Source organism: Halictus rubicundus, chromosome 1 (genome assembly GCF_050948215.1).
Source record: "Halictus rubicundus isolate RS-2024b chromosome 1, iyHalRubi1_principal, whole genome shotgun sequence".
NCBI lineage: Eukaryota > Metazoa > Arthropoda > Insecta > Hymenoptera > Halictidae > Halictus > Halictus rubicundus.
Genome location: NC_135149.1, coordinates 2,201,084 through 2,226,782, shown reverse-complemented (window position 1 = coordinate 2,226,782; position 25,699 = coordinate 2,201,084). Strand labels below are relative to the sequence as shown.

Genomic DNA, 25,699 nt, shown 5'->3' with positions numbered 1-25,699 from the left:
TGACACGAGCGACTGGAATCCACCTCTTTTGAGGAGTTTCGTGCACACTGCATGTTTAGCCTTCCTTTAATTAGGTTTGGAGGCAGGTCTCTGGAAGAATGTGGATGCATTCGCTTGTACGGTCTGGCTTGCGACTCAATAGCGATTGTTAGCGTACCATAAAACTCCAGATGGGACACACAACACAGGTAGGTGTTCTGGGCGCTAAGTCACAAACGCACTAAAGTACTGCAATTGTGGAAACTATTTTGTTTTTTCAATGATCGTCGCAAAAAATTGTTCTTCCTTGAATATGGATGGTACTATGGTATCGAGTTGTAAATGAGTGTTAAACAGAGCTGCAATGCAGCCCATAAAAAATTAGTAGAACGGTGAAATAAAGAGTAAACTAGAATGTTTTCGACTAAAATTATTTAAAAATAGTTCTAATATGTTTTTAAAGTAATCTAGTAAAAATCTTATGGTGCTGAGGTGGAAAAAATATTTATTCATGAAAGAAAATTTTTTTCAATTAATAATAACAGTAGCTAAATATATGAAAAAATTTAAGATAGTGTTGATGACAATAGCTCATTATTAAATTAATTTTCAGGGTGGTCGCTTTTAAACTTCGATATGAAATCTGTATTTGTTCGATTTTTTCCGGGTTTTCCATTTTTTACAACTAGAGTTTGCAACTACAAAATTGGAAAGAAATAAAATACGTATCATTACAATTAATATTATTCTTAATTTATATTAATTAGAGATTTTGTACCCAAGATTTACATGTTAGTTACATATTTCATATACAACAATTAAGCTGTACGTTCTAATCCTGGTTAAAAAAATAATGTGCGTCCGGTTTTATGCTAAAAGACGACACGGTTATGTTCCAGGAAAGACGACACGGTTCTGTGTCATGCTAAAAGACGACACGGTTCTGTTCCAGGAAAGACGACACGGTTCTGTTCCAGGAAAGACGACACGGTTCTGTGCCATGCTAAAGCGGCGATGTCACGTGATATCACGAAAGTGAGAACGCAGAAACCCCGGGCGTGAGCACTCTCATTCCTCTCTGATACATGCTCTAAAATTATCAACGCATAAAAGACCGTAGGAGAGATATGTAGAGAAATGTAAAGAAAAAAAAAACAAAAGAAACAACTCTGCGTTCTCGTACAATTATTGAAAATTTTCATATGAAAATATAATGGCATCGTTAAACGCAAGTGAAAAGTTATCGGAAGTTTTGGAGTTGTTTCTGTTGCCTAACTATAATATTGTATCTACTACTTATCTTGACCTTCTGCTAACCCATATTTCTGAGTCTATAAAGGAATGTAAGTAAGAATGTGAAATGTATTTCGTATATTTTCCAATCTATTCTCTTCTGTTTCCTTACATGTCAGAATATAAGATCTCTATAGTATGCTTCGATAAAATTTTCAATTTTAGCTACCACAGATGAACATTGGGTGTTGTTTCGAGATTGGGTTTTGAAAGCACTAGATATTTGGAGCTTGAACGGAAAACCTTCTCAGTCTATCAGTGTGTTTACTTTGAAACTTGTGGGACTTGTATCTCGTAACGAGATACATTTCCATTATTGGCAGTGCCAGAATTTGTATAATAGGCTATGCGATATTTTTGAATTTCGAGAAGACAATGTTGCATCTTCTATAAAAATGGCTTACACTACTATGCTACTAGACTTGATCCAACATCAAAGCGGCAGACAGTGGGTTATAGATTCTGGTAAATAGAATAACTTTAATGCTGATAAACGTGTCAACTGTTAGTTATAATAATAATAATAATTATATGTACTTTATAGGTGTTTGGAAAGATGTTCTAAAGTATGCACATTGGAATCACACTATGTATGTCACACGTGAAAGTCAAAAGTTTTTGTGTCTTTTGCTTCTAAACGAACAACAGAACATCAGCTTTTGCAAAGATGTTATTTTAGCAATCGCAGCACCATTAATGACAAATAATTTTGAATCTCAGGTGTGTCATAAGTTGGAAGACAACTATTTAGAGCAAAATAAATTGTTGTGTACCACCTTAGATTTATTAACCAATCTTATCGAAAATACATTATTCGTAAACATGGATAATACTATACCCGAATTATGTCATGAGGCTATTAATTTGGATACAAGAGTAAAAGCCCTTTTCGAAGCGTGTATCAGCACAAAATTTTTACTTCACGTGCATAAGCTGTTAGTTCTGTGTTTATTCATTCCATTGAAACGTGCTCTCAGAGAAGGACAGGAAACCATCGATGCTGAGATATCGCAAAAATTTTGTTACGATATGTGTTACGTGTCTATGATGCTACTATCAAAAAAGTATATAACAGAGATCGTGAAAACAAACAAGTTTTTGATGATTTACTGGAAAAAACTTCAATCGTTGCGTGAATTTGTTCTACCACAGCAACACAAGTTTGAACATCAATCTATAAGCATAATGGTAAGCATCTTCTTTCATATATTTTACTTAATTGTTAGCAAATAATTTCAATATATTTCTTGCATTAACAGATAATACCCTTGGCTGTATGCGTAAAGCAGACATATATAACTCACGATCTATTCGACATGTTCATAAATAAAATGTGTGATGTGACGTGTACAGCAGTGCAAAGGCTAGCATACAATATAAGAGACACTGTATATAAAAATGAACTACCTTTGGCACATATTTGTAAAGTATCTATCGACATAATACTAGAAATAACGGATATCATGGACAGGGTATGCACGTTTTACATTATAAATTATATATATATATATATATACACAATAATATTCAACTTTAATCTAGTCGTTTACAATTGTACCCGATATCATAATAGGATATTGCAGTAATTACGTTTCAAACATTGTGCCATGTACTCAAGAACTTTGTACCACATATCTGCAATGAACTAAATAATATAGAGGCAAATGGTACGGCAAATTCACAAAATGGAGCAAAGAAAACCATGATCCTGTCTCCTTTAGAAGGAAATCCAATAGTTGATCATCCTATATTGTTAGCCTCACTTCTCGATGGTTTGGCAGTGATGACAGAAAAATTTAAGTTGAAATGGCGAGAGTGCGTGGAAACTATATGTTTGTTATCCCTTGCACAAGAAATTTTAAAGCACTCGGGAATTACACCCGTAGTATGTATTTTGAACAAATTTCGCGATCTTTCTGCTGTTGTATACATACATATATTCCGAGCATTGTCAATCTTTGGTTTCAGATCTCTGTGAAAGCTTTAAAAGTATGCAAATTGGCAATTCAAAACTTTATGCCACCTAATTTAGTACTACTCGTCGAAGGAGACAGCCACATGAACGAAATAGGACCAACTCTTTTTAAAAGATTACACGATGTTAATTGGGAAGTAAGGGACAGCGTGTTAGAAGTTTTAAACACTATTGCTGCAATTTCGGAAGACAGTACGTATGTATAGTTGTTGATAGCCTACGTTATCGTGCAATACAATTGTAACACATGTTTACAGAATATCCTGCATTCCAAGACTTTTTATTAACGAATAAGTTCCTGCAAGTGGGACTCGACATTGCTAAGACGGACAGTGAAAGTTACGTTCGAGCGTCTGCTTTATCGTTCATCTCGACCACCGTTAGAATACATAAACTATGGGAAGAACAGTTATCACAGCTGAATCTGCTGGTAAGATTTCTAATTACGTACATAATTGTAACAAGTAAATAAATTTGTAACAAATAAATCTACACTGGCATACATGTTTTTCTTGATGTTGCAGGAACATGCGATACAGTCGCTTAGCAATGAAAGCGAAGCTGTAGTTCGAAAGGAAGCTGTGATATTAATTAAGGAATTATATGTCAACTATAAATGGCCGTAAGTGCGATTCCACAAAGTCGATAGATGTTGCTTCCAAAATATAATAGAAAATGAAATTTCTGTTCGTTTAGGAAAGATATCGTCGATTCTATGACACGATCAATGTCCGCAGCTGCTGTCTTCGATCTCCATTGGGAAGTGAAAACGAATGCCCTTGATTTCTGGGCACACTTCATAAAGTCGCACATGTCCGATCAAGGAGTGCTTGATGGTCATTTTCCAAAAGTAACATTCTCCAAAGAACACAGAAAAATTGTGTCGTTAAATGATATTGAAATAAAGCGAAGACTCAACAAAGCATTGGATGAATTAGCAAAACAGAATTGCTTAGGGGTAGGTGAACTTATGACCCGAAAAACTCTGCAACCGGTGCATAATGTTTTGTTATTCGAAATTTCAGGTTCTCCTGGTTACCCTAGAAGATGACAGTGATTTTGAAGTTTGCAGAACGTCAGCAGCTATAATAAATAAATTGAAGGAGTTCCTTTTAAAGTACAAACTTAACGAACCTTTACCAGAATTGCTTCCACCTAAAGACTGTGCTATATTAGATTCTTCTTATGTGAAACACGAAGAAAATAAGATTGCAAATACAAATTCTGAAAAGAGGTTTCATAATTCCACTAATGTAATTGAAGAAATAGTAGACGCCAACGACGCAAATCTCCTGGCGTCTATTTACAATAATTCGATGAAAATGGATGAAAACAGAGAACCGCAAAACACGAAAGAGGAAAAAACATTTCAGTTTATTTCTTGCGTGTCTAGACAATCTTTCCTTCAAACAATTTTTAATTCAGACGTAGAAGCTATCATAGAAGAGAAACATCGATGGTTGACCACGTACACTACCAGCTTCGAATCTATATTAGACGACATACTGACAATGTATAGACAGGGAGATGTGAATTCGATGGATTGTTATTGATTGAAGAGAACGTGCCTTAACAGCCGCATGTATATAATATTATCTTTGAATCGTTCTAACTTCATTTGTTTTTCATTATCTCTACTTGTAATTTTATATCGAATCAAGGGATTAAATGTAAGTAACACTTGCAAACTAAAAGATTCTCTAATTACATGCTCGTAAGTAGCTACATAGCTACCTACCACTCTACAAGTGTATTGTAATTAAACTGGAACGATCGTTATAGGATATACAATTTATTTGGTGCAGACAAATGCATTATATTTTCTTAGATTCTTGTATATTGTACATTGTACATAGATACGGCTAACTAGAATACATTGTTTTTATTTTATAAAAAGAAAACCAAAGGCATTTTATTCTTAGTATACTTATGAAGGAACTAAAATTTCAATAGAAGAAAAAAAAACTTGGTTCAAGAAACAATTATACACTCCTCAAAACAATTAAAGGATCACCTCTACGAACCTTATGACAAACGGCAATCGGCGTATCTCGGTTGGTCTTCGGGTGTTTTCGTCACTTGCGTTGGTAGGTGCGGATGCGAATAAGGCCGTCCGTACAAAAATTGAAACTCAAAATTCATGTATGTGTAGAAATTGATGCAGGTGTGGGTGAAAAGGGGTATGTATATATATGTGATCGTGGCATCGTACGCTAGGCGTAATGACGACTGCATGTAGCGACGATTACGCGACGACGACGCGACGATGACGCTTCGTCGACAGACGTCTATTATTTTACATTGGTTGCAGCACCGAAGCGTACAACAAGCGGCATTTTGTTGCGTACGCGTCTCTGACGTGACGTTTCGTGGACGGAGTGGCTAAGGGAGCACGCTTGAGCCGAAAGCCAACATGACAAACTAGCGCTATTCGCCTCATGTTACGTGAACCGGTAACTTTAAACACATTTGTCATAGGTGAAAAAGTGAACCCGCAGCGAGTTCATCAGGTGCTCAATCGAATCATTTCTCGCGGACTTATAGCGAGTTGAATGGAAAATGGAAATTATGCAAATTTTAAGTATATTTTCAGAAAGCGCTGGTATATCGCAATGTTAATTAAATTGACAAAACAGAAGAAGTGCCTTCAACAGGAAGAAATGCTCTTTCTGTTGCTTTTTTGCACAAGATTTTACAATGATTTTTTCGCTTTCTAAAGTTAACAAGATCATTTTTGCTTCAATGTTGCATAACTCGAACAAAAAGAAAACAATCAGTTTTTTTGCACAGGAAAGCAGGCGCTTTCAAATGATGGTAACGCAATTCATCAAAAAAATTTATCTCTACCCATGTGATGTCTGGAAGTTGAAAAAAATTTTTTGTAACTGTCAAAGTCTTCTTTATAACGCTATAACTGTGTTAAAAAGCAACGTAGCTGAAAATTTGAAAAAAAAAACATCTGAAAGTAGAGACTTCAAGCTTTCAAATGATTTTTAACCATATCGATACAACAATTTTTGCCGGAGTTATGATCACTTGAAACTGACCCAATTTCTCGGGTTCGTAGAGGTGATCCTTTAATTTTTTTTTTGAGGAGTGTATTTAATACAAGAAAAGAAAAATTATAGTCGTTTCGATTGCACTTAATTTCTAGATCGTTACATAAGTCGGAGCGTAATTTGTTCGTAGCGATGCTCGATCGTGTTGCAACAAACGAAAGTATTACATGGGACGTTCGGTGCAGGTATATAAATAAAAAAAAATGCAAAACTTAAATAGCCGCCGATTAAATTTAGATCGTAAGAAGTCGACCATTGCACGCATCGGAACATTCGGAAATTGTATCAAGATTCTGTGGTGTGGTGGTTCGAGATAAATCGGCGAACGTTGCAGCATTACGATTGGTCGAGGATCGAGAATGAGCCAATCAGCGTGGAACGCAGCGACGCATGCGCGGTTCTCGATGCTCTCGCCGTGGCTTGTGGTCCGCGGTTCGGCCGGTTCGGCGCGGCTTTCGGCTTTCGGCTCTCAGTCTTCAGCTCTTCAGTCGTGCGCGGTAATTTGGCCGTGTTTGGTGTAGACGCGTGTTCGATGTTGTCGACCGCTCTTCCGAGCCAAATATTTCAGTCCGTAACCGACTGATCGTGGAAATCGGCAAGTTGAGTACTCGAAGCGTGTATGAAACAGTTGTGCGCGCGTGCTCGACAAAATGTCTTTCTATTTTCGTGACAAGCCGAAATTTGGCGACAAACTGCGCGGCAGATCGAGCGACGAACTTTTGCAAGAGATCAAGCAACAATTCGACGAGGACAGCAAATCGTTCTTTGAGCCGACCGGTGGCGGCAGATCCGCAGCACGAGATCCGTTCGAACGACACACCGTTTTCCCAAGGGTGAGAGTCAAACGCATTCCGCATCTGTATCAAAGTAAAATACGCGCGCCTAAATTAGCCAACGATCATTTCGTTCGTTTAGTTTTCTTTTTCTTTTTTTTTTTTTGCCATTACATACTACACAACGATGCGTCCATTATCCCATTACATACGGAGAGCGTTCCGTATGCCCTTTTCGTAAAAATCTGTCAGAAGTCCATCGTGAACTTCCTTTCTTTCTTTCTTTTTTCCTTTGTAAAAGAAACATGGACCGTGTAAATAATTGTACAAAAATTGAATATTTATAGAATGGCCCAATTTCAGCACCGTTTCACCCGCATGTATTTAGTTTTCTCTGGCTACCGGTTATTCTCGTCGCAATCTCGATACGTTCCGGGCACGGAGAGCAAAACAATTTAACTCGTATTCGTACTGGTACTCGATGTGTCCATATTTGTACGTATAAAGTAGCGATTGTGTTTCATAGTAAATTCGCGTTTTTATTGTTAAAACAACTTTTTCATTGTCTCCTGCTGTACGGTGTTCGCGAGCATTACCGTCGACGCATCGATGCCATTCAATTGATATCTTTCCGTTGAATCTATCGTAATTCGTTGACCTCGAAACGCCGAAGGAACATGTGATGACAAATTCGGCACGCGAGCCGATTCGATTTGATCCGATTGGAGTCGTTGCTCGATTCAAACCTTTTGCTGACCTTCTTACGCATCTATCTACCTTGTTGTAAACAAGTTTTGTTAACGTACGTGCGCGCCATCTTACACGATACTTTGCCAATTGATCTTACGTTGTTTGCCGACGCGACGCGACAGTCGAATATATCGATACGTTGCACAGTATTCTGTTGTAGTCATAGATCATTTTTTATCTTCTTTATGAAATTTAATCAAATTTCGAGCGCGTAAGCTAATTCCGCGTATCCTTATTCGTCGAAGAATATCGTATAGTCTCGAATACGTTGAAACAAACGAAAAAAGAATCTGTACTGCAAAGTTAAAAAGAAACATACGTCTAAGCTTTTTTTCGTTCGTACATTGTCCTCTCTAAGCATTTCGACGATCTCATTACTCCGATTCGATTGATTTCGCGCCATTCGTCGAACCCTTTGTTCGAGCTTGAAGCAAATTGGACCCGATTCATCGAATCGCGTCGTCGTTAGCATTACGATGTCGTTACGCGATTCGTAATTTCAGTTTTGTTCTCTGTTCAATAGGTGGTCTCATCGTAGATGATATTATTTGTAGATAGATAAATGGGAGCCCTGTAAATACCTGTACCGCTCTAAGTGTAATACACAGGGTTGGTACTTTGGTACAGGATCCCCGTTGACAAACCGTTTCTCGGAGCGTTTAAGCGGGACGAGATCTATTTTTAATCCGTTCGGCCGGAGAATTGGGTTTAATGGTAAAAAAAAAAATGGTCAAACGGACGACTCGAAGGATATGTATTGCGAGTCACCGTGGGCGCCCTCCTTCTCTTCGTTACGATTTAACGCGTTTGTAACGAGCATAGCTGACGTGGCAAGGTCGATCGATCGATCGATCGATCGAAGGATCTTCTTGCCTCTCGTTTCGGGACTTTATGTATGGTAAGTAACGAGTTTTAAATTTCATTCAACAAGGACTTCGCGTACGACTACTTTGGTGCTCGTCTCGTTTCGTTTCTTCCTGTTAACGATCGTTAACGTTGATCAGCGATCGCAGCCGTTGGAATATTTGCCGAAAAACAATAAAATTGTGCAATACCGGCGTGGCGCGAGAGACTCGTCGAGCTAGACGTTATCGATCTCGTTCGAATCCCTGAACCAGGACGCTGTTACCCTCTTTCGTTCGAGTAGGGCGTTTAATGGAATCGGGATACAGAGTGGGGATGGGGTTGGGGTTGAATTGAGGTTGGGTTGCTTCTATCGCACCCTGTTTTGTTTGTTTGTCGATTCGAAGCGATACATATTCGGTCGATATTTATAGATACAATTTATTTTAAAATTCAGAACATACCCGATGGAGGCACTAAAAAAAAAAATAAGAACTCGAGCTTCAGCAGCGAAAGAAAAATTAAATATACCGTAGAACCTGTAGGACAGCCGGTAACCAAAGATGAACGTAACAGTCGAGAAAAATCGAGACGTTAGAGTTGGGGTTGCTGTCTGTTCTTTTTTCTGGTCATTGTATCTCGAGGCAAGAATTTTAACGATCTCCGAGCGAGCACCGACCGTGTCTTCGAACACGTATGAACGTTTTCGACGACGTTGTCGACGGCCACGCCGACGCCGACGCCGACGCCGAGGGACCTCTCAAAATAGCCGCCATTGATACTCTTCCATTCCAGAGCAAGAACATCGATCCAGAACGATCCATCCCGTTGATCCGACGAATGACATTCTCACTTCTCTCGAATAATATTTCCAGAGAGGGCAATTTTAAAATCCATAGCTCTATCGGCTTCGTTTGAAAAGCGTCTGGAAAGAGTTTGTGTCAATATTTGCTCGCGAAAAAGCTTTGCTGCTCGACTTTTTCCATTCGAATCTGTGTATATGTACGACTCTACGTATTTCTCTTCGCATTCTGGTTGGACTCGCGGAATTGCTGAGAATCGGTTGCGACGAGGGAACGAACGGCGAGAGCTGTTGCCCTTTCCCTTCGATTCGATTCGTGGAACAGCCAACGAACAAGTTAGGAATGTCCGAATGTCGGTTGATGCACCGAGCACCGGACAAAGAGGAAGGGAAGGGTATGTAATTGAGGACTCAGGGAGCGTAATTCTCGGAAGAACGAAGAGAAAAGGGAGCAAGATTCGTCAGGGATTCGGCGCTTTTCATGCGGTGCATTCTAATTACTCCGTGAGTCATGTCGGGAAGATTAACCAAATCGTTCGCAACAACGAATCTTGTTGACCACGCGCGGTAGGTATGCCCTCGAGTCCGCGGAAACGAAGTCGCGCCCTTGTTCCGGCATCGACACGTTGCTTCGGTGGATACCTTGACCTTTCGCGCTTCTATTCGATCCAGCTTTTAGCTTTCAACTTTTACCTATTACCTTTTACTTATTAACGCACCACGCCCAGTTGCGAATATCGATTACACTGATCGTAATACTGTCGTAGCTGGTGTTGTTCTTCGTTTTTGTTGTTAATTGCGCGACTCGGGCGTGAAAGATGCAGGTGTACGTGCATCGATTTCATTTTCAATCTCGCTCCCACCGTTGTTGTTGTTGCACAAGATCGTGCGATTCGTGGATCAAGAGTGTCGTGGCGTCTACCATAGGCCCGATGACGTCACGATACGCAGTCGCGTTAGCCGAGTGGCGGTCGATTGACTTCCTCGGGTCTTATGAGCTCCTGACTATGCTATCGATCAACGTAGATCATCGATCGTCATTATCGATGATCGTGCGAGCGATCGAGACCCGTCAACGAAATCGAGAAGCGAGATCGAAGCCGAAATCGAAGCTCGGGGCTCGGGATCGCCGAGAACTCGAATACTCGCGTATTATACCGTATTCACCTATGTATACATACAGTTCACGGGGAAACGTGATCCACGCCACGATCGATCGATCTATTCTATTGATTCAGTTCTCCTCTTCCACATTCCTATTTTACTCGAGATCCATCTGGATTATTACGTATCGCGTTATCGAGTACCCGTCGCTCGAACGAACAAAGCTTCAAATTGTAACATTTTAAGTACTGTACGCCACTATAGCGGCTTCCGTGGAAAGCATCAGTTTGAACGGTACGCCACTATAGCGGCTTCCGTAGAAAGCATTAATTTGAACGGTACGCCACTATAGTGACATTCGTGGATATCATGATTTTATATACGTTTTTTACGTTTTTTCTCATTTGATTTGCCTGAAACATATTTCCTGACAATATCTAAGCTGTCGTTAGAAAGTACACGTGTCAGAGATCAGGGCGCGCCGTCCCTGATTATCAATTACTCGAAATTATGGAGAACTCGTGTAATCGTTTAAGAATTGTAAAATTATTTGCGATCGTTTCCATTTTTAGCAATTACACTGTCCAACAAAATTAAACTTTTTTCGAGTTTTGCAATACCTGTTGGGTGATTCTTATACACTTTGTCATCCTAATACCGAATCTGAAAGTAGAATTGCTCCATCACGCAACGTTTTCGAAAAATTTTGGTTTTTGTAAAAATGCCCGATTTGGATACGAAACGACGTGTTACGCAAAAACTAAACACGCGAGAAAGTTAAAATTTGAGTCAAGAGATAGAGGGGACTCTCATCTACATATTCATATAGTCAATTATATTTTTATGTACTTCCTAATAGTTGTAAATGGTTGTTAAAGTTTGAAAATGTGCCGACCCGGGTACTTTGTACGCTCTATTTTTGTATTTATGTGAAAAATCCTTTATCTAGCAGGAATTTACTATACACGAATGCATTCTACAGACATTTCTGGTAAAGAAACCATTCACGAAAAGTATTTGGTTCCGTTAATGTACGAGAAGGATCAGAAAATGTTAATTGACAGCGTGTGCGCGACGCGTTCGCGCCAGACGGCCATTGCAGCCTTTTCGCGACTCGCCAGGGCCGTCGCTATGCGTAGTCGACGCTGGTACCACTCAAGTATGTCTTTGCTTACTATGCTTAATTAAATACATTTTTTTTGTCTTTTTGGGTGCCAATCATTACAAAAGATTATAAAAATACGAGTTATATTCACATTTCATTGTGGAAATGCTTAATAAAGAAAATTGAATACAAAAACTTACCTATTTCTGATGTAAACAAATTTAAAATGTTTCCGCCTTGCTTGACGTTTGTTCCTGGTATCCCGATTTTCAATAATAAGTGTCCAGCAGTAATCAGCAAGCATCCGCACATAAGTCTTTTCCTTTGTAACGTTTTTCCATTGTTGAAATATCTTGATGAAAGATTAATGCTGGAATTGTATTCCTTGTTTTGATTTTAAAATAATTACGTCATGAATAGAACAAAAACAGTCCGGCTGATTTATACACTTCCGCGAGATTTTATCGATTTAATATAGAGAGTTCTATGTCTTAATTATGTACTTCGATCAATAAAATCGATAAAAATAGTCCCATTTACATAGTGTTTGGACTTATTTTAATCGGAAGAATCTTGAATGTCCATTGGTATTACAATTATAAAGATAAGACAACAATTACTGAAAATAAAATTTTCCAGTCACCGCATTGCTGCGGTCAATTTTCTTTCTTAAGCATTTCCACAATGAAATGTGAATATAACTCGTATTTTTATAATCTTTTGTAATGATTGGCACCCAAAAAGACAAAAAAAAATGTATTTAATTAAGCATAGTAAGCAAAGACATACTTGAGTGGTACCAGCGTCGACTACGCATAGCGACGGCCCTGGCGAGTCGCGAAAAGGCTGCAATGGCCGTCTGGCGCGAACGCGTCGCGCACACGCTGTCAATTAACATTTTCTGATCCTTCTCGTACATTAACGGAACCAAATACTTTTCGTGAATGGTTTCTTTACCAGAAATGTCTGTAGAATGCATTCGTGTATAGTAAATTCCTGCTAGATAAAGGATTTTTCACATAAATACAAAAATAGAGCGTACAAAGTACCCGGGTCGGCACATTTTCAAACTTTAACAACCATTTACAACTATTAGGAAGTACATAAAAATATAATTGACTATATGAATATGTAGATGAGAGTCCCCTCTATCTCTTGACTCAAATTTTAACTTTCTCGCGTGTTTAGTTTTTGCGTAACACGTCGTTTCGTATCAAAATCGGGCATTTTTACAAAAACCAAAATTTTTCGAAAACGTTGCGTGATGGAGCAATTCTACTTTCAGATTCGGTTTTAGGATGACAAAGTGTATAAGAATCACCCAACAGGTATCGCAAAATTTTTTTGGTGTTGGACAGTGTTATTTATGTTGTGTCAGTGTCGAACCGAATTATCTTACCATACATATATCGCCTAAACCGATACATCAATTTGCTCGTTTTACCGTTAGATGGCAACACGGTTCCAGACAGCACCGCAGCGGTTGGCCGCGGCCGCCGCTTCGTATGAGCTAACAAGCTATGTAATTCAATGCGCCCACCCAATAGCAATAGAACAATATTTTTCCACTACACTCGGGCTTCAATCTTGTGCGAAGTAGTCAACGAGAACGGAGCTCGATTCGGCTCTCCGTAAGTGTACATTTGGTATCTCGATTAGCTGTGTAACTGAAAGAAATCACTCTTCTGAACCGACGGCCGATACTACGTACATACGGTACATATGCATATGTATTACAGTCTGATTTTTAATCTTTCGTAACTCGATTGTTCGAACATTGAAAAATTGTACGTTCGTCCGTACTACCTTAAAGGTTACGCGATTCCTTGTCGATTTTCACGATTGTTTTTTAGAATTCTTGGATATCCGTAATTGTTACAGAAATCCCAGAATCGTGTAAGTACCGTGTGTCTACTTTGCGTTAGTGTACCGCGTGATGTGTCGCGTCGCAAATGCGCCTTGCTTCTTACGTCTTGCGTTTTGGCTCGGATAACCTCGGATCATCGCATCCGAGATTCCTGTGCGCCTTTGTGCATCCGTATCGAGCGCTGGAACACCGTGAACCATTTTCCGTCGTGTTGTAACCGCATCGGAATCCATGAACGGTTACTCCGAGCGGATGATCGAAAACATGCACGTAACAGAACTAGAACCATAGAGATCCGAGACGAGAGATTGCGAGTGCGCGTGCGAGTACGAGTCCGAGTCCGAGTCCGGACCGTTCACAGTTCACGGTTCACGGTTCACGGTTCATAGTTGCGTTAAATTTCTACTCACTACCATTTCCTGTCTCGCGGATCATCCCAGTCGTAACGCGCTTGTCGTACCATCTCGATAGAAGCCGCGGATGTCGGCTTATCGATACGCTCTCGTTACACATAATCGATTTCGTTCTGTTCGGTATTCGAACAAACGCGTTCGCGTTTTCTGTTCCCTCGTTGTGTGCTGCAAACCTTTGAGATCGATCAACACTTGTATAGCTTTCCGATAGTAATTCGTTACCGGATAGTTTCCGCGTAACGATATATACCATGCCGTTACCGCGTTCCGGGCGTTCAGGAAGAAGATGCGTTTGAAATGGGGCGATTCGAAATCGTCCCATTAGATTACGAAACCTTGTCCTCGGTGAACTTGGCGCTCGTCCACTCACGGATCATCATCCGACAGTTACCATATCTTATTAATTACACCTGCATGACATAACCGAGCTTGTAGAATGTACTGAACGCTATATTATCGTTTCCAGTCGCTAGGAATGCGACTGATACGAAACCACTTTGCGTTCGCGGGTCGTCGCTCGTGACGGTTTCTCGTTGAATTCGTCCATCGCGTCGTTCGTCGACGGAACGAAACGAAACGAAACGAATCGAAACGAGAACAGAAGAGAAGAGAACGTAGAAGGAAACGTCGTTTCTCGATCGCGAAACGCGCCCGTCTACCTGACCCAGGCATATTTTCACGACGACGGAACGACGGAACAAGCTGGACCCGGGCCAAGATCCGATCGTATGACTAATATTCAATGGCGGAGTTCGTACTTCACTCGTAAATACTTAAATATGTACATACAGCAAGGAATCGACGCGCGGAGGCCAAGTTGTTCCGTTGGGAAGACGTCCGGTTAAACGTTTCCCCGAACTCTGTTCGACAGATGAACCGTGCGACTATTATTAATTGCGATCGTTTGATCGTGTTTATACATGTACATATACATATGTAGATGCGGGAGGATTCTCGACGCGCTTGTACTCTACGTATAACCGTGTTAACCTTTCGAGGAGCAGCATCCATTTCCCCATTTCAAATAAAAGACGAAAAAGAACAACCGTGGACCGCGTTTAGCTAATGGAATCTACTTACAGGACGCTTCTAGACGATTGGTACGATGTACGATAGGTAGACATATCTACATAGCGCTGTGCGTACGAAAGAGAAAGCGATGGTTGCGTGATCAATTTTTCGGATGTGAATACGAACACGAAAAAGGAAGTCGAGCTTTGTATAAGAGAGCATAGGTAAACGAGTCCCTGAAGAGAGTTCGATTGGAAATAAAATAAGTGAAAATCGCGAACGTGGTGATTTCAAATAACGGAAACAACGAATTACACCTTCGACGCATACTTCGACTCGGATCGAAACGATTCGATCGACAAGCTATAGATGGAGCGTTCGTTTACTTTGGTGTTCGCCGAACAAAGGACAGAAAACGTTCCGTTTTGATGCGATCGATCGTTTTCGATTCCTTCGAAATTTGTTTCGATTTCGCTCTAGAGGACGCGCAACGGCACGGCGCACAGTGGTGCCAAACGGCCAAAAAGCGGCAAAAAATCTGTAAAAACGAAACTATCCAACGAATTTGTTTGAAAATTTGTGGACAGATTGCCACAGGTACAACGCTTATTTGGCAAACAAAATTTTTGTAAAAAGTTGTTAACATTAAGTAATATGGGCTACTCGAAAATCTCTGTTTTCTGCCCATTTTTTATTTATGGAAGCATACAACAAATACTTTAATAGATTTTGGTCTGGAACTAATCGTTTTGGCAAGGTGTTATATTGATCTAACCTTGTGCAAAAAATCATGAGACCCTTCGAGACCCTTTCGTCGCAATTTAAGTTTAAACATCCACTTTCAGAATTTCCAAGAATGAATCGTGCGGAAGTTACGATTATTTGATGTTCCAGGTGAAATTTTTTAGGAATATTTCTAATTAATAAAGAAAAATGTGAAGTGCATATGATTTATTAATTTTTTATGTATAAAAAAATATTTAATAACTTTATTTTTTTATCTTACATAAATTATTTTTATAGCGTTCATTGGAGCACTACCAAAAAATACCTGTTGCATTTTTGCGACAATGGTCCAGTGAACGAAAACTTTGTTTATTTAACATAAAAAATTGTTATTAAATATTTTTTTATACGTATGAATGTCACATTTTTTTTATTATCTGATATGTATCCCTTAAAAATTTCACCTGAAACATCAAATAATCGTGACATCCGCGCGATTCATTCTTGGAAATTCCGAAAGTTGAAATTTAAACTTAAATTGCGGCGAAAGCACCTCGAAGTATGTCACGAAATTTTGCACAAAGCTAGATCAATATTATAACTTGCCAAAACGATAGTTCCAGATCGAAGCTATTCAAAGGACTTTTTGTATTCCTCCATAAATAAAACATGAGCGTAACACAAAGGGGCTTCAGGTTAGTCCACATTACTTAATGTTAAACAACTTCTTTTGGAAAACTTTTTTTGCCAGTTAATAGTTGAAGCCATTTGCAATAACCCATATGATTTGTAGACCCCTAAGTATTCAATTATAGGCGGAGTAATTTCATAACTATCGCACTGAAAACTGATGAATTCCCAGGAGCGAGGAAACGGTTATTTACCATGAACATATCTCCGTAAAAAAATGTTTTTCAAAAATCTGACTTTGGCACATCATGCACGCACTATTAGGCTATACAAAACTAATCTTTTTTTTTATAAAAATCGAAAATTTATAGAATTGATATTTTGCCGCCTTGGCACCACTGTGCGGCGCGTCATCGATGGAACACGACGTATCAAAAACGCTTGGACGGTTTCTCGAAAGAGCCAAACAGAGAGGAGGAACGTTCTAGTAGTGTCTGGCGCGTTCGTTCGGCCAAGCTCGGCGTACATCGGCGCTGCTCGACCGTCGAGTCACGTGGCTCTCGATACGACCCACACAAATATATTTAAGTCGCTCCGGTAGCGCGGTGACAGTTTTCTTATCGAGTTTCGAAGGAACGCGCGTGTTTTTCGGTGTTCTCGAGTACCACGGACGTTTTCTTTCGACTTGTACCGACTAGATCGGTTCGTGCGAGTGCGTGACAAGTGAGAAAGAGAGAGAGAGACAGAGAAAGACTACGGAAAAAAGGCAGGCCGATATAAAAGGGAACTACAAGTGGTCACGTTCTTGCGTCGTTGCTGCGTTCTTGCGTAACGAAAACGGTTGGCTTTCGAGAAGATACGATAGAGAGGATAACACAGGGAAGAAAGCGGGCGGAGGAGAGACGAGAGACGTTCGCCCGAAACGACTTTGTCGGCGTATCTTCCGGTAATCATTGACAGATTATTAGAGAGACGAGAGCGTGTTGGCAATACCATCCACCACTTAGCTTAATAAAGTTCGTTTATAAACGCGTTTTCGTTAACCAGGTAATTGTTTAACGAGCTTGTTGGCTGACTTTTTGAACCGAATAAGTAGAGAAGCTTTGCTAGACCCGCTGCAAAGAGCTGTGCTAACAGCAACGAGCACGAGACTGCACGGGACGGCACGGCACGGCACGGCACGCGCGCACCTCGCAGCCGCAAAACCGCAGCCGCAGCCGCAGCGCGCCTAACCTCTCTCGCGAACGTGCGAGAAAAGCCGAGAAGGCGGCCACGTATCGAACTGTCCAGAAAATGGACTCTCCTGTCGTCCTGGACAAAGCGTCTGAATTCGGAGAACCGATCGATTTGGACCGCCCGTTCCCCGTAAGTCACGTTAACGTTTCTTTTTTTTTTCCTCTCAGTCGTTTCAAATTACTGTATGTAATAGCTGTTTCGCCTGACTCGCGAGTCGCGTACGATTTCTTCTACGAGATCTCGCGTGTTTTGTTTTATTCCCGTTGACGACATCGAATCGAATCGAGCTCCGGACGAGTACATAGAACGAAGGCAACGACTTGCCACGGTTGATGGTTCGCGGTTCCCGACAGCGCTTCCAACGCCCCCGCGAAATTACAGCAAACACCGACGGTGAGGCGCGAATCACGCGACGAGTCGATACAGTCATTCTCGTCGAGACTGTTCCAGATCCTTCTCGATTACGAGTTACGGGCTAATCGGTTCGCAGATTCGCAGGTTCGTGGTTTCTCTCATCGTGTTGCTTTAGCTTTGCGATTCTTTCGGCCTTTTTCCGTCTCGAATCTTCTTTTTCAAAACACTCGTTCTCTTTCCGTTTCCTTCCTCGTTTCGGAAAATAGTTGTATTTATTTTCTTATCCGTTGGGATATCTTCGTCGCATAATAATTTTAAGTTTAACCAACAAAGTCGACTATCGTCGAAAAAACACGGTGAAACGTATCATGCATATACGTATGTATAAGCACATATATGTAGATTCGTAGAAAAACTTTTAAATAATCATCTACACGGACCTAGGCTTCGTCGTTTCTTAAAAAAAAAAAAAAAACAGAAAGACCCGTACGCGTTCGACTTCTCTTTTCTCGTCTCCTCGTTCGATCGCGAGATCGCGTGGAAGTTAGAAATAGAATTTGCGAGGAGTGACGTGTTTTTCGTTAGCACCGAACACGCGAGTTCGACCAACAGCCAGGAAAAGCACCTTCACCCTGAAAATCGAATCGGACTGTTCGTCGAGGACAAGACGAAACTTCTCAAAGATCGACGAAGGAGCGGAGTATACTCTACTCTGAATGTTCCGAGCGTTCTTCTCTGCGAACGAGGAGGTGCGTTCCTCCAAAACAGAAGCGTTTTGTTGACGCTAATAATAAACTAACCAAGACGTTTCTCCTCGGTAACTCTCACCGCGGAGGATATACGTTGCGCTGTTCCCCTCCTCGCTCGCTCGTTCGCTCGAGGAAAAGAGAAAAAGAATCGACGAAGGTAACATAATCGCGAGCTTTGTTTCGTCCGTTTAACCGTATTAGGCTCGATGCGACAACATGCCACGCCATGCGATCACTCTTGGTCGTTTTTTTCTTGTTTTCCACTCGAATTGCGCGACAGATGTTGAACGATCGAGAATCGTTCGCATCCGCAGCGCCGAATCGGGGGTCCGTAAAAGGAAAAATAGGAATCGACACGGTTCTTCGTTGCCCGCGCACGCTGAAACGCGCCTCGACGAAAGATAACGCGATATTTTTGCGAATGATCTAATCGCTTGTTTGGTTTCGCGAGAAAAAGAAACCGGTTTCTGGTAAACGATTGCGCTCTCGCGATCACGCTTCGAGACGACCGATATCGCGCGTGGGTGTCCCATTCGTCTCGCGGCAATGTAATGGGACGGGGACGGAAGCGAAACGCGCGATTGGAATTCCTGCTTAGGACGCCGATATTTTCGTAGAGGCTTCTTTTTTTCTCTCGTTCTCTTTCGAACCCGACAACATACGGTTCGACGCGAGAAACAAGGAAACGAAGAAACAACGCAACGGTCGTTCGTCGCAGGCCCGATTCCAAAGACCGTGACACAGTTTCCCCGAGGATCTGTTCGTTTCGCCGGAAGAAGCCCGGCTGACATTCACCCAGTTCGCTCGGTTCATGGCTGTTCGTAACCGCTCTGATGAATTTTTTCATGCCGCTCGACTCGGTTTCTCCTTGGATCTTACACTCTCGCGTTTCGATCGTGCTACCAAAAATACATGCTGTGACCTGCGACGCAACGCAACGCGACGCGACGCGACGCGACGCAACGCAACACAACCAAAAAGAACTGGCTTAACATCTTTTCGGTTCGATTCATCGCTTCGCCTCGCCTCGCTTCGTCGTCGTCGTCGTCGTCGTCGATGCAGTTCATCGTTTCTGCTATCTACAACTACGACTCGATACATCATTTAGCCGAACGTTCGGTAGTCGCAAACGGTCGAGAGATCATGTACAGAGATACCTTTGATTCTTCGAATCGACGCTTCGAGTCATCGTTTTCCTCCGCTACAGAGTCGCTTCGAACGCGAACCTTATTCGGTTCGTCGAACAAATTCTGTTTGTTCCAATTAAAGCAGCAAGGAAAACCGAATGCCGTATCCCGCTACTATCGCAATTGCTATCGCTATCGTTATCGCTATCTTAGTAGAAAGGTGCCGCTAGAAAGCTTTCCATGGACTCTTCCTCGCGCTCACTTTCACCCGTAACTTGGCTTATCCTAGTTTCATTAAAAGATAATACAAAAACCCTCGAAGCATTACAGGAGGGTTCACGGACTCGGGGATCGTCATTATTATTTGCGGACTCGAACTCTCGGTCGGTTCGACCGAATTACTCGGGCGTGGGTGAACGGGAAATACATAGGCGTTGCGAATACGTGCATGCGTCGGAAACTATATATAGTTTTCTCGTGACGTAAAACCCGTAATATACGGCGTCACAAGAAATTCGCCCACGCGAATTTGTTATACACCGCGTTCGCGTTCGATCCTTGCGGAGCAGCAAAACGAAGAGCAACACTTCCGTGGATCGATCGCTGCTACGATCGTTCTCCGCGAATCAACTTGCCGCACGCCTGGCTAATCTAAACTCGGTACTCTGTAATTTTCCCGTTTTGCCGAGATTCGCTGATACTCTAATCTTGTTTTCTTGTTTTCTTGTAATCTTGTTGTTCTTTTTTTATCTCTTGTTTCATGACGAACGGTGCGTAACTCGATGCGTAACTCAATGTTTCAGGCATTCCCGTTCGACGACGACGGTTTTGGTAGACGCAGCGATATCCGAGCTCACCTGGACCAGCTAGCTGCCCGGCACCCGGAATTGGCGGACCACTTGCTCGGCCCGGCCTGGGGCGACATACCTTTCCACGGTTCGCTCCGCACTCGAAACCGCCGTGGCTCCGGGAACGGTCTGAACAACAATTATCAAGGGTACTCGGACGAAGACGCGAGGTCGCAGGCGAGCGGAAGCAGTGCCGCCAGCGGAGCCAGTGCGGTTAGCTCTCACGGTGAACCGGAAGGGAGCCAGAACCACCGAGAGAGATCGCGAGACAGACCAGACACCGAACACCAACAACCCACTGGGAGAACCCAGATACCGCAGTACGGATTCCGCAACACCGTTGACATAGGACAGCATCGTCACAACATGGAGAATCCGGACAAGGGAAACCGCGGACAGCGGTCCATGTCTGCTCCGCCGGAAAACAGGCAACAATTCTGTCAGCAACAACCCCACCAGTGTCATCACAATTGTCAACAGCAGCAACCGCAATCGCAACCGCAATCGCAATCGCAGCCGCAATCGCAACAAGGGCAAAGATACGTTTCAAGAATAGATATAACGCCCCAACACAATCAGCCTCAACAGCAACAGCCCCAGTCCCAGCAACCTCAACAGCCACAACAGCAAAAACCATCTTCGCAACAACAGGGCAACGTCAGACACATACCGATCTTTGTCGAGGGCAGGGACGAGCCTGTTTTGCCTAGAAGCTTCGACGAGCCACATTTCAGAAGAGAATCTTCTCCCACACAGTTTCACACGCCTCCTCATTTCCAAAGATCGTCACCGTTCGGACAGTCTCCTTTCGCTAGATCCCATCAATGGTCCCCGCAATTTCAGGATTCGTTTTATCCGGCCCAAACTGGTTACGAGCAACCTTCGCGTAGACAACAACAGACTCACGGCTTCCAGCATCCCTGGCAGCAGCAGCAACAACCGTATGAAAAGCAGGCACAGCCGCAACAGTATGAAAAGCAAGCACAGCCGCAACAGTACGAAAAGCAAGCACAGCCGCAACAGTACGAAAAGCAAGCACAGCCGCAACAGTACGAAAAGCAAACACTGCCGCAACAGCAGAGACAGCGATATGCTCAACAACAGCATCAAAACCATCCGCAACAACCGCCGCAACAGCAGCACCAACAACAGCAAGAAACTTCTCCTCCAAGGCCTAAACCCATCGTGCCAAAAGATCCTTTGGAGAGGGTAGCCATGGTTCAGAAGGAAGTCGATTCTCTCGCGGAGCAAGTAAAGCGATACTCGGGCAACTCTAGAAAAGACAAGGAATACATGTACCTCGACGAAATGTTGACCAGAGAGTTAATCAAGCTGGACGACATCGAAACGGAGGGTAGGGAGAACGTGAGACAGGCGCGAAAAAATGCGATAAAGACCATACAGGAGACGATCGGTTTGCTCGAATCCATGGCCCCCCTCGGGTCGCAACCAGCGACGCCGCAACAAACGGAAAACCCGATAATCCCAACAGCTGTCGATCAGCCCGAATCCATGGACGTTGATCGAAAGCAGGAGGAGCAGACCAACGAACCGATCCCGTTGCCCCCCGGACCTTCGTCGCCGCTAACCAAGAAGCCTGAAGAGACCGTTGAGAAGGAGGAGGAGAAGAAAAAGAAGACTACCATTATCGACGCGGAGCAGCCGTCGAATCCACCGACCGACGGTAGCGCTTCCATCGAGCCGATGGACACCACCGTCGTCCCGGTTGTAGAGAAACCCGAGGAAAAACCCACGGAACCCACCGAACCCACTGAAACTGAACCCACTCCGATGGACGTGCAAGAGAGTAGTTCGGAACGATCGAACCTTGAAGACAAGAAAACACTCCCCGAGCCGAAAGAGGTTGAGGTCGCGACGAACGTCCTTGAACAGAATGCACAACCGGACCAGAAGAAAATGGAAAACGATTCGAGTTCGGTGACGTCGGACGTTGCTCCAGCAGAGAAATTGTCCGGTCAAGAATCGACGACCACCGTCGAGTCGGATATCACTGCCCCCGAACAGAAGACGATCGAACAACAAGAGCTCGCGTCCAAGGATGAGAAAATGGAAGTAGATGGGACGGTGAAACAATCCCCAAAGACTCCCAAGAAGGGAAAGAAGAAGAAGACAACGGCTTCTTCGGCTTCAGCTTCAGCTTCGACTTCGGCTTCCGCTTCAGCTTCGGCTTCGGCTCCTCCAGTTTTCGATACACCGATACCATTGCCACCGCCTGAAAGTACGGAAACGAATGCAAAATAGAGAAGAAAACTTTGAATTCCGAGTTCTCGGAATAGAAATACGTTTCATCGTATCGAGATACGACGCGTTCGGTGATCGGTTTTCCATTCCATTGGCACCCACGAATGGAGCATGACTACGCTTCGCCGACTACGAAGCGTATCGTATCGTATCAAAAAAAAGAAAAAAGCTCATCCTACCGTATCACCATCGTACCGGTAGACGTGTTTACTCGCGCTAGCTTTTGTTTTTTCGACCTTTGCTACCGATTCGAAGCGTCGTGGATCGACGTGTTCCCAAAGTCGGTCGTGATGGTCGTCGTGTTCATCCGTAAGGAAACAGCGTCGAACAACGAATTACCTTCTTCTTTTTTTTTTGTTTGTTTTTGTTTATTGTCGTTGCGCACGCTGCTACTTGCATTTCGATGATCCTTTTTCTCACGGAACCGTATCCTGTAGGTAGCGATCTCGCCGAGTGTCGCGATACTCTGGTCGGCGAGATCGATACGAGTCACGACGAAAGCGATACGAAACAGAGAGAAAGTATCGCGAAGCATCGGTTTCTCGAGATCGAACAGTGTTCTCTATCCTTTTCCTTTTTGTCTTTTCAATGATTTCTACCGTCAGAGATTTTCTTCCTTTCATACCAAACCGAAATGATACACGTACCTGTAAAAAACATAGCAGGTCTTGTACGTTGCGTACGTATTGTCGAGACTGACTCGATCCGCGTTGATAAATAATCGAACGCGAAACCTCGCGAAGAACGTTGAACGCGATCTATTATTCGGCGAGAACTTTTTATATCGTCGGCGGGAATGTACGTTGTCGAGCGGTGTTGGCCCATTTCTGATAGTATTACAGCACGAAGTCCGATCACCTAACTTAAATATAATTATTATCGTTGTTGTTATTATAATTATTATTTATAATTATTATTTATAATTTATTGAAGATCCGATCGCGCCGAGTATACGCTTGTCCGGTCTCGTCGACGAAACGCTAATGCGTATACGAACCGTGTATATACTGTTAGGATCTTATCTTCTCGACCTGTAAGAAGCGATGCATCCCGTTCGGGTAGTTCTCGACGTAGAGAAGAAAACACACGATTTTACGCACAGTTCTTGACCATTTTCTTCTTAACGCGACGCTGGATTGGGCTGCATTGTTTTATGGTTCTTCGTTCAGGGTGATACTCATTATTATTTTCATCATTTGTTTTTTTCATTTCTTTTCTTTTCTTTTCATTTCATTTCTTTTCTTTCCTTTCCTCTCCTCTCTTCTCCCTTCCTTTTCTGAATAATGTTGTTTACGTATGCGTAGTGATCGCATGCCTAAGAGCCAGAATTTTTGTATTTTTCCGACTAGAAATGTGAATGTGCACGAATTGCGAAAAAGGCGCGAATGATGTAGAGAGAGAGAGAGAGAGAGAGAGAGAGAGATATCTCGTGTTGTGAGAGACAGAGCGAATCGATAGACTCGTAACGAGAGAAGCTATGCGTTAGAAGGTTGTATAAATATGAGGCGAGAATGTAATTATTTTATGAACAAATTCGTTCAGTGAAAATACAGTGTCTGGTCTTTGAATCCGCACGGAAATACGGTTGTTCCTTTGACCTGTTCCGGACGTGCGCGCATAGGTACACATTGTTCGTAAACGGCAATCGGTTGCCAGTCGGGATCTCTAATGGACCAAGCTCGAGAGCGAAACGCGAGGTAAATTCGTTAAAAATTTTACTCGAAAATAACCGATCGTCGATGCGAAGAGTCGCGAGGGCTGTTGGCTGTTAGCTATCGGCTGTTGGCGCGTTGCCAGCTCAATAAATCGAAATAAAAATGTTCCGTGAAACGAGTCTCATTCTCGAGGATCCTCCGAACCGCGGCGCGCTTCGAATCACGAAACAATTCTTGACGAATAAATTTCGAACCGCGAGTTCTTGGATTCTCGAGTACTTGTCTCTGGAATACATATTTTCGATCTTGTATACGAAGACTTTGCAGACTTTGTTCTTCGTGGACCGCGAGCGAAGAGCACCGCCGCCAGCGTTACGGGAGAAGTTACGGGAATACGAGAGAGACACAGGAGCCGAAATCAAATCGAATATGTACGTACATGTATACGACAAATCGACTGCAAACTGGTACGGTCGAAAGAGCTTGTCCGAAAACAAAGTTAATTTTATCCCGATACATTCGAAAAGACCAATGCACTCGACGCGACGTAACGCGACCAGCGCGAAGTGCAGACTCGGTTATACGTGCTTTCGTTTAGCTACCGAATATCTTTCGAACGTCCAATCGAATCGAACTTAAAATATTTTGCAAACCAATTTAAACGATCGTTTCTCCGAATTATCAATGCGCGCAACGGTACGGAGTATGCAGAATCGAAATGTTTTCGGCTTGTTACGTAAGTATTCTCAGTGAATTTTCGTCGACTCAATCCAATAATTGCGAGTCTGAAAATCGAATCGTTCGGAATTAATGCAATTAAAATGGAAAAGCGTGAACACTTTGTTAGCATCCGATACGAACGTCGTCGAAAACTTGGCACGGTGCGTGCATACGAGACGTCTAAAAATAGACGGCTGCTTAGATTTTGAGAAGAGCAGGTTTTTGCGTCGCGACGCCAACTGCCTCTGGGGAATCCCGCTAAAGATGTCGGTCGAACGTTTCTTACCAACATTCTAGACCAGCTCCCCGAATTCACTGCGACATTTGAACCACGATTCGTTACTCTACGAACGATCAACTCACGGTAAGTGGAAATCCTTAACCCATGCTACTGTATTTCGAACAATTATTAGATCGT

General features: G+C 42.5%; 2 protein-coding genes and 1 long non-coding RNA gene across 7 annotated transcripts; 2 read left to right on the top strand and 1 right to left on the bottom strand.

The window, feature by feature from the left end:
- Positions 1-1,060: 1,060 nt before the first annotated feature.
- Positions 1,061-4,941, top strand: LOC143365656 (integrator complex assembly factor Brat1). 2 transcript variants are annotated; one of them, XM_076806037.1, is made up of 10 exons: positions 1,061-1,322; positions 1,447-1,737; positions 1,817-2,460; positions 2,532-2,744; positions 2,846-3,157; positions 3,241-3,439; positions 3,505-3,677; positions 3,772-3,869; positions 3,944-4,205; positions 4,273-4,941. In XM_076806037.1, the coding sequence occupies exons 1-10, from the start codon at positions 1,193-1,195 to the stop codon at positions 4,798-4,800; spliced, it is 2,850 nt and encodes a 949-aa protein (XP_076662152.1). In that variant the 5' UTR covers positions 1,061-1,192; the 3' UTR covers positions 4,801-4,941. The 2 variants fall into 2 exon arrangements, with proteins under 2 accessions (XP_076662152.1, XP_076662143.1); XM_076806028.1 differs by having other exon boundaries at positions 1,438-1,737.
- A 1,845-nt stretch (positions 4,942-6,786) lies between these two features.
- Stv (BAG domain-containing protein starvin) lies at positions 6,787-24,486 on the top strand. 4 transcript variants are annotated; one of them, XM_076805890.1, is made up of 3 exons: positions 16,788-17,276; positions 17,441-17,695; positions 20,600-24,486. In XM_076805890.1, the coding sequence occupies exons 2-3, from the start codon at positions 17,624-17,626 to the stop codon at positions 22,904-22,906; spliced, it is 2,379 nt and encodes a 792-aa protein (XP_076662005.1). In that variant the 5' UTR covers positions 16,788-17,276; positions 17,441-17,623; the 3' UTR covers positions 22,907-24,486. The 4 variants fall into 4 exon arrangements, 3 of the variants coding, with proteins under 3 accessions (XP_076661988.1, XP_076662005.1, XP_076661996.1); XM_076805881.1 differs by having other exon boundaries at positions 17,378-17,695; XM_076805873.1 differs by lacking the exons at positions 16,788-17,276; positions 17,441-17,695 and adding an exon at positions 6,787-7,139.
- Positions 23,247-25,644, bottom strand: LOC143365651 (uncharacterized). Its single transcript, XR_013084581.1, has 2 exons — positions 25,399-25,644; positions 23,247-25,306 (listed from the first exon to the last, which is right to left on the bottom strand). It is a non-coding gene; the product is annotated as an uncharacterized LOC143365651 (long non-coding RNA).
- Positions 25,645-25,699: the final 55 nt, after the last annotated feature.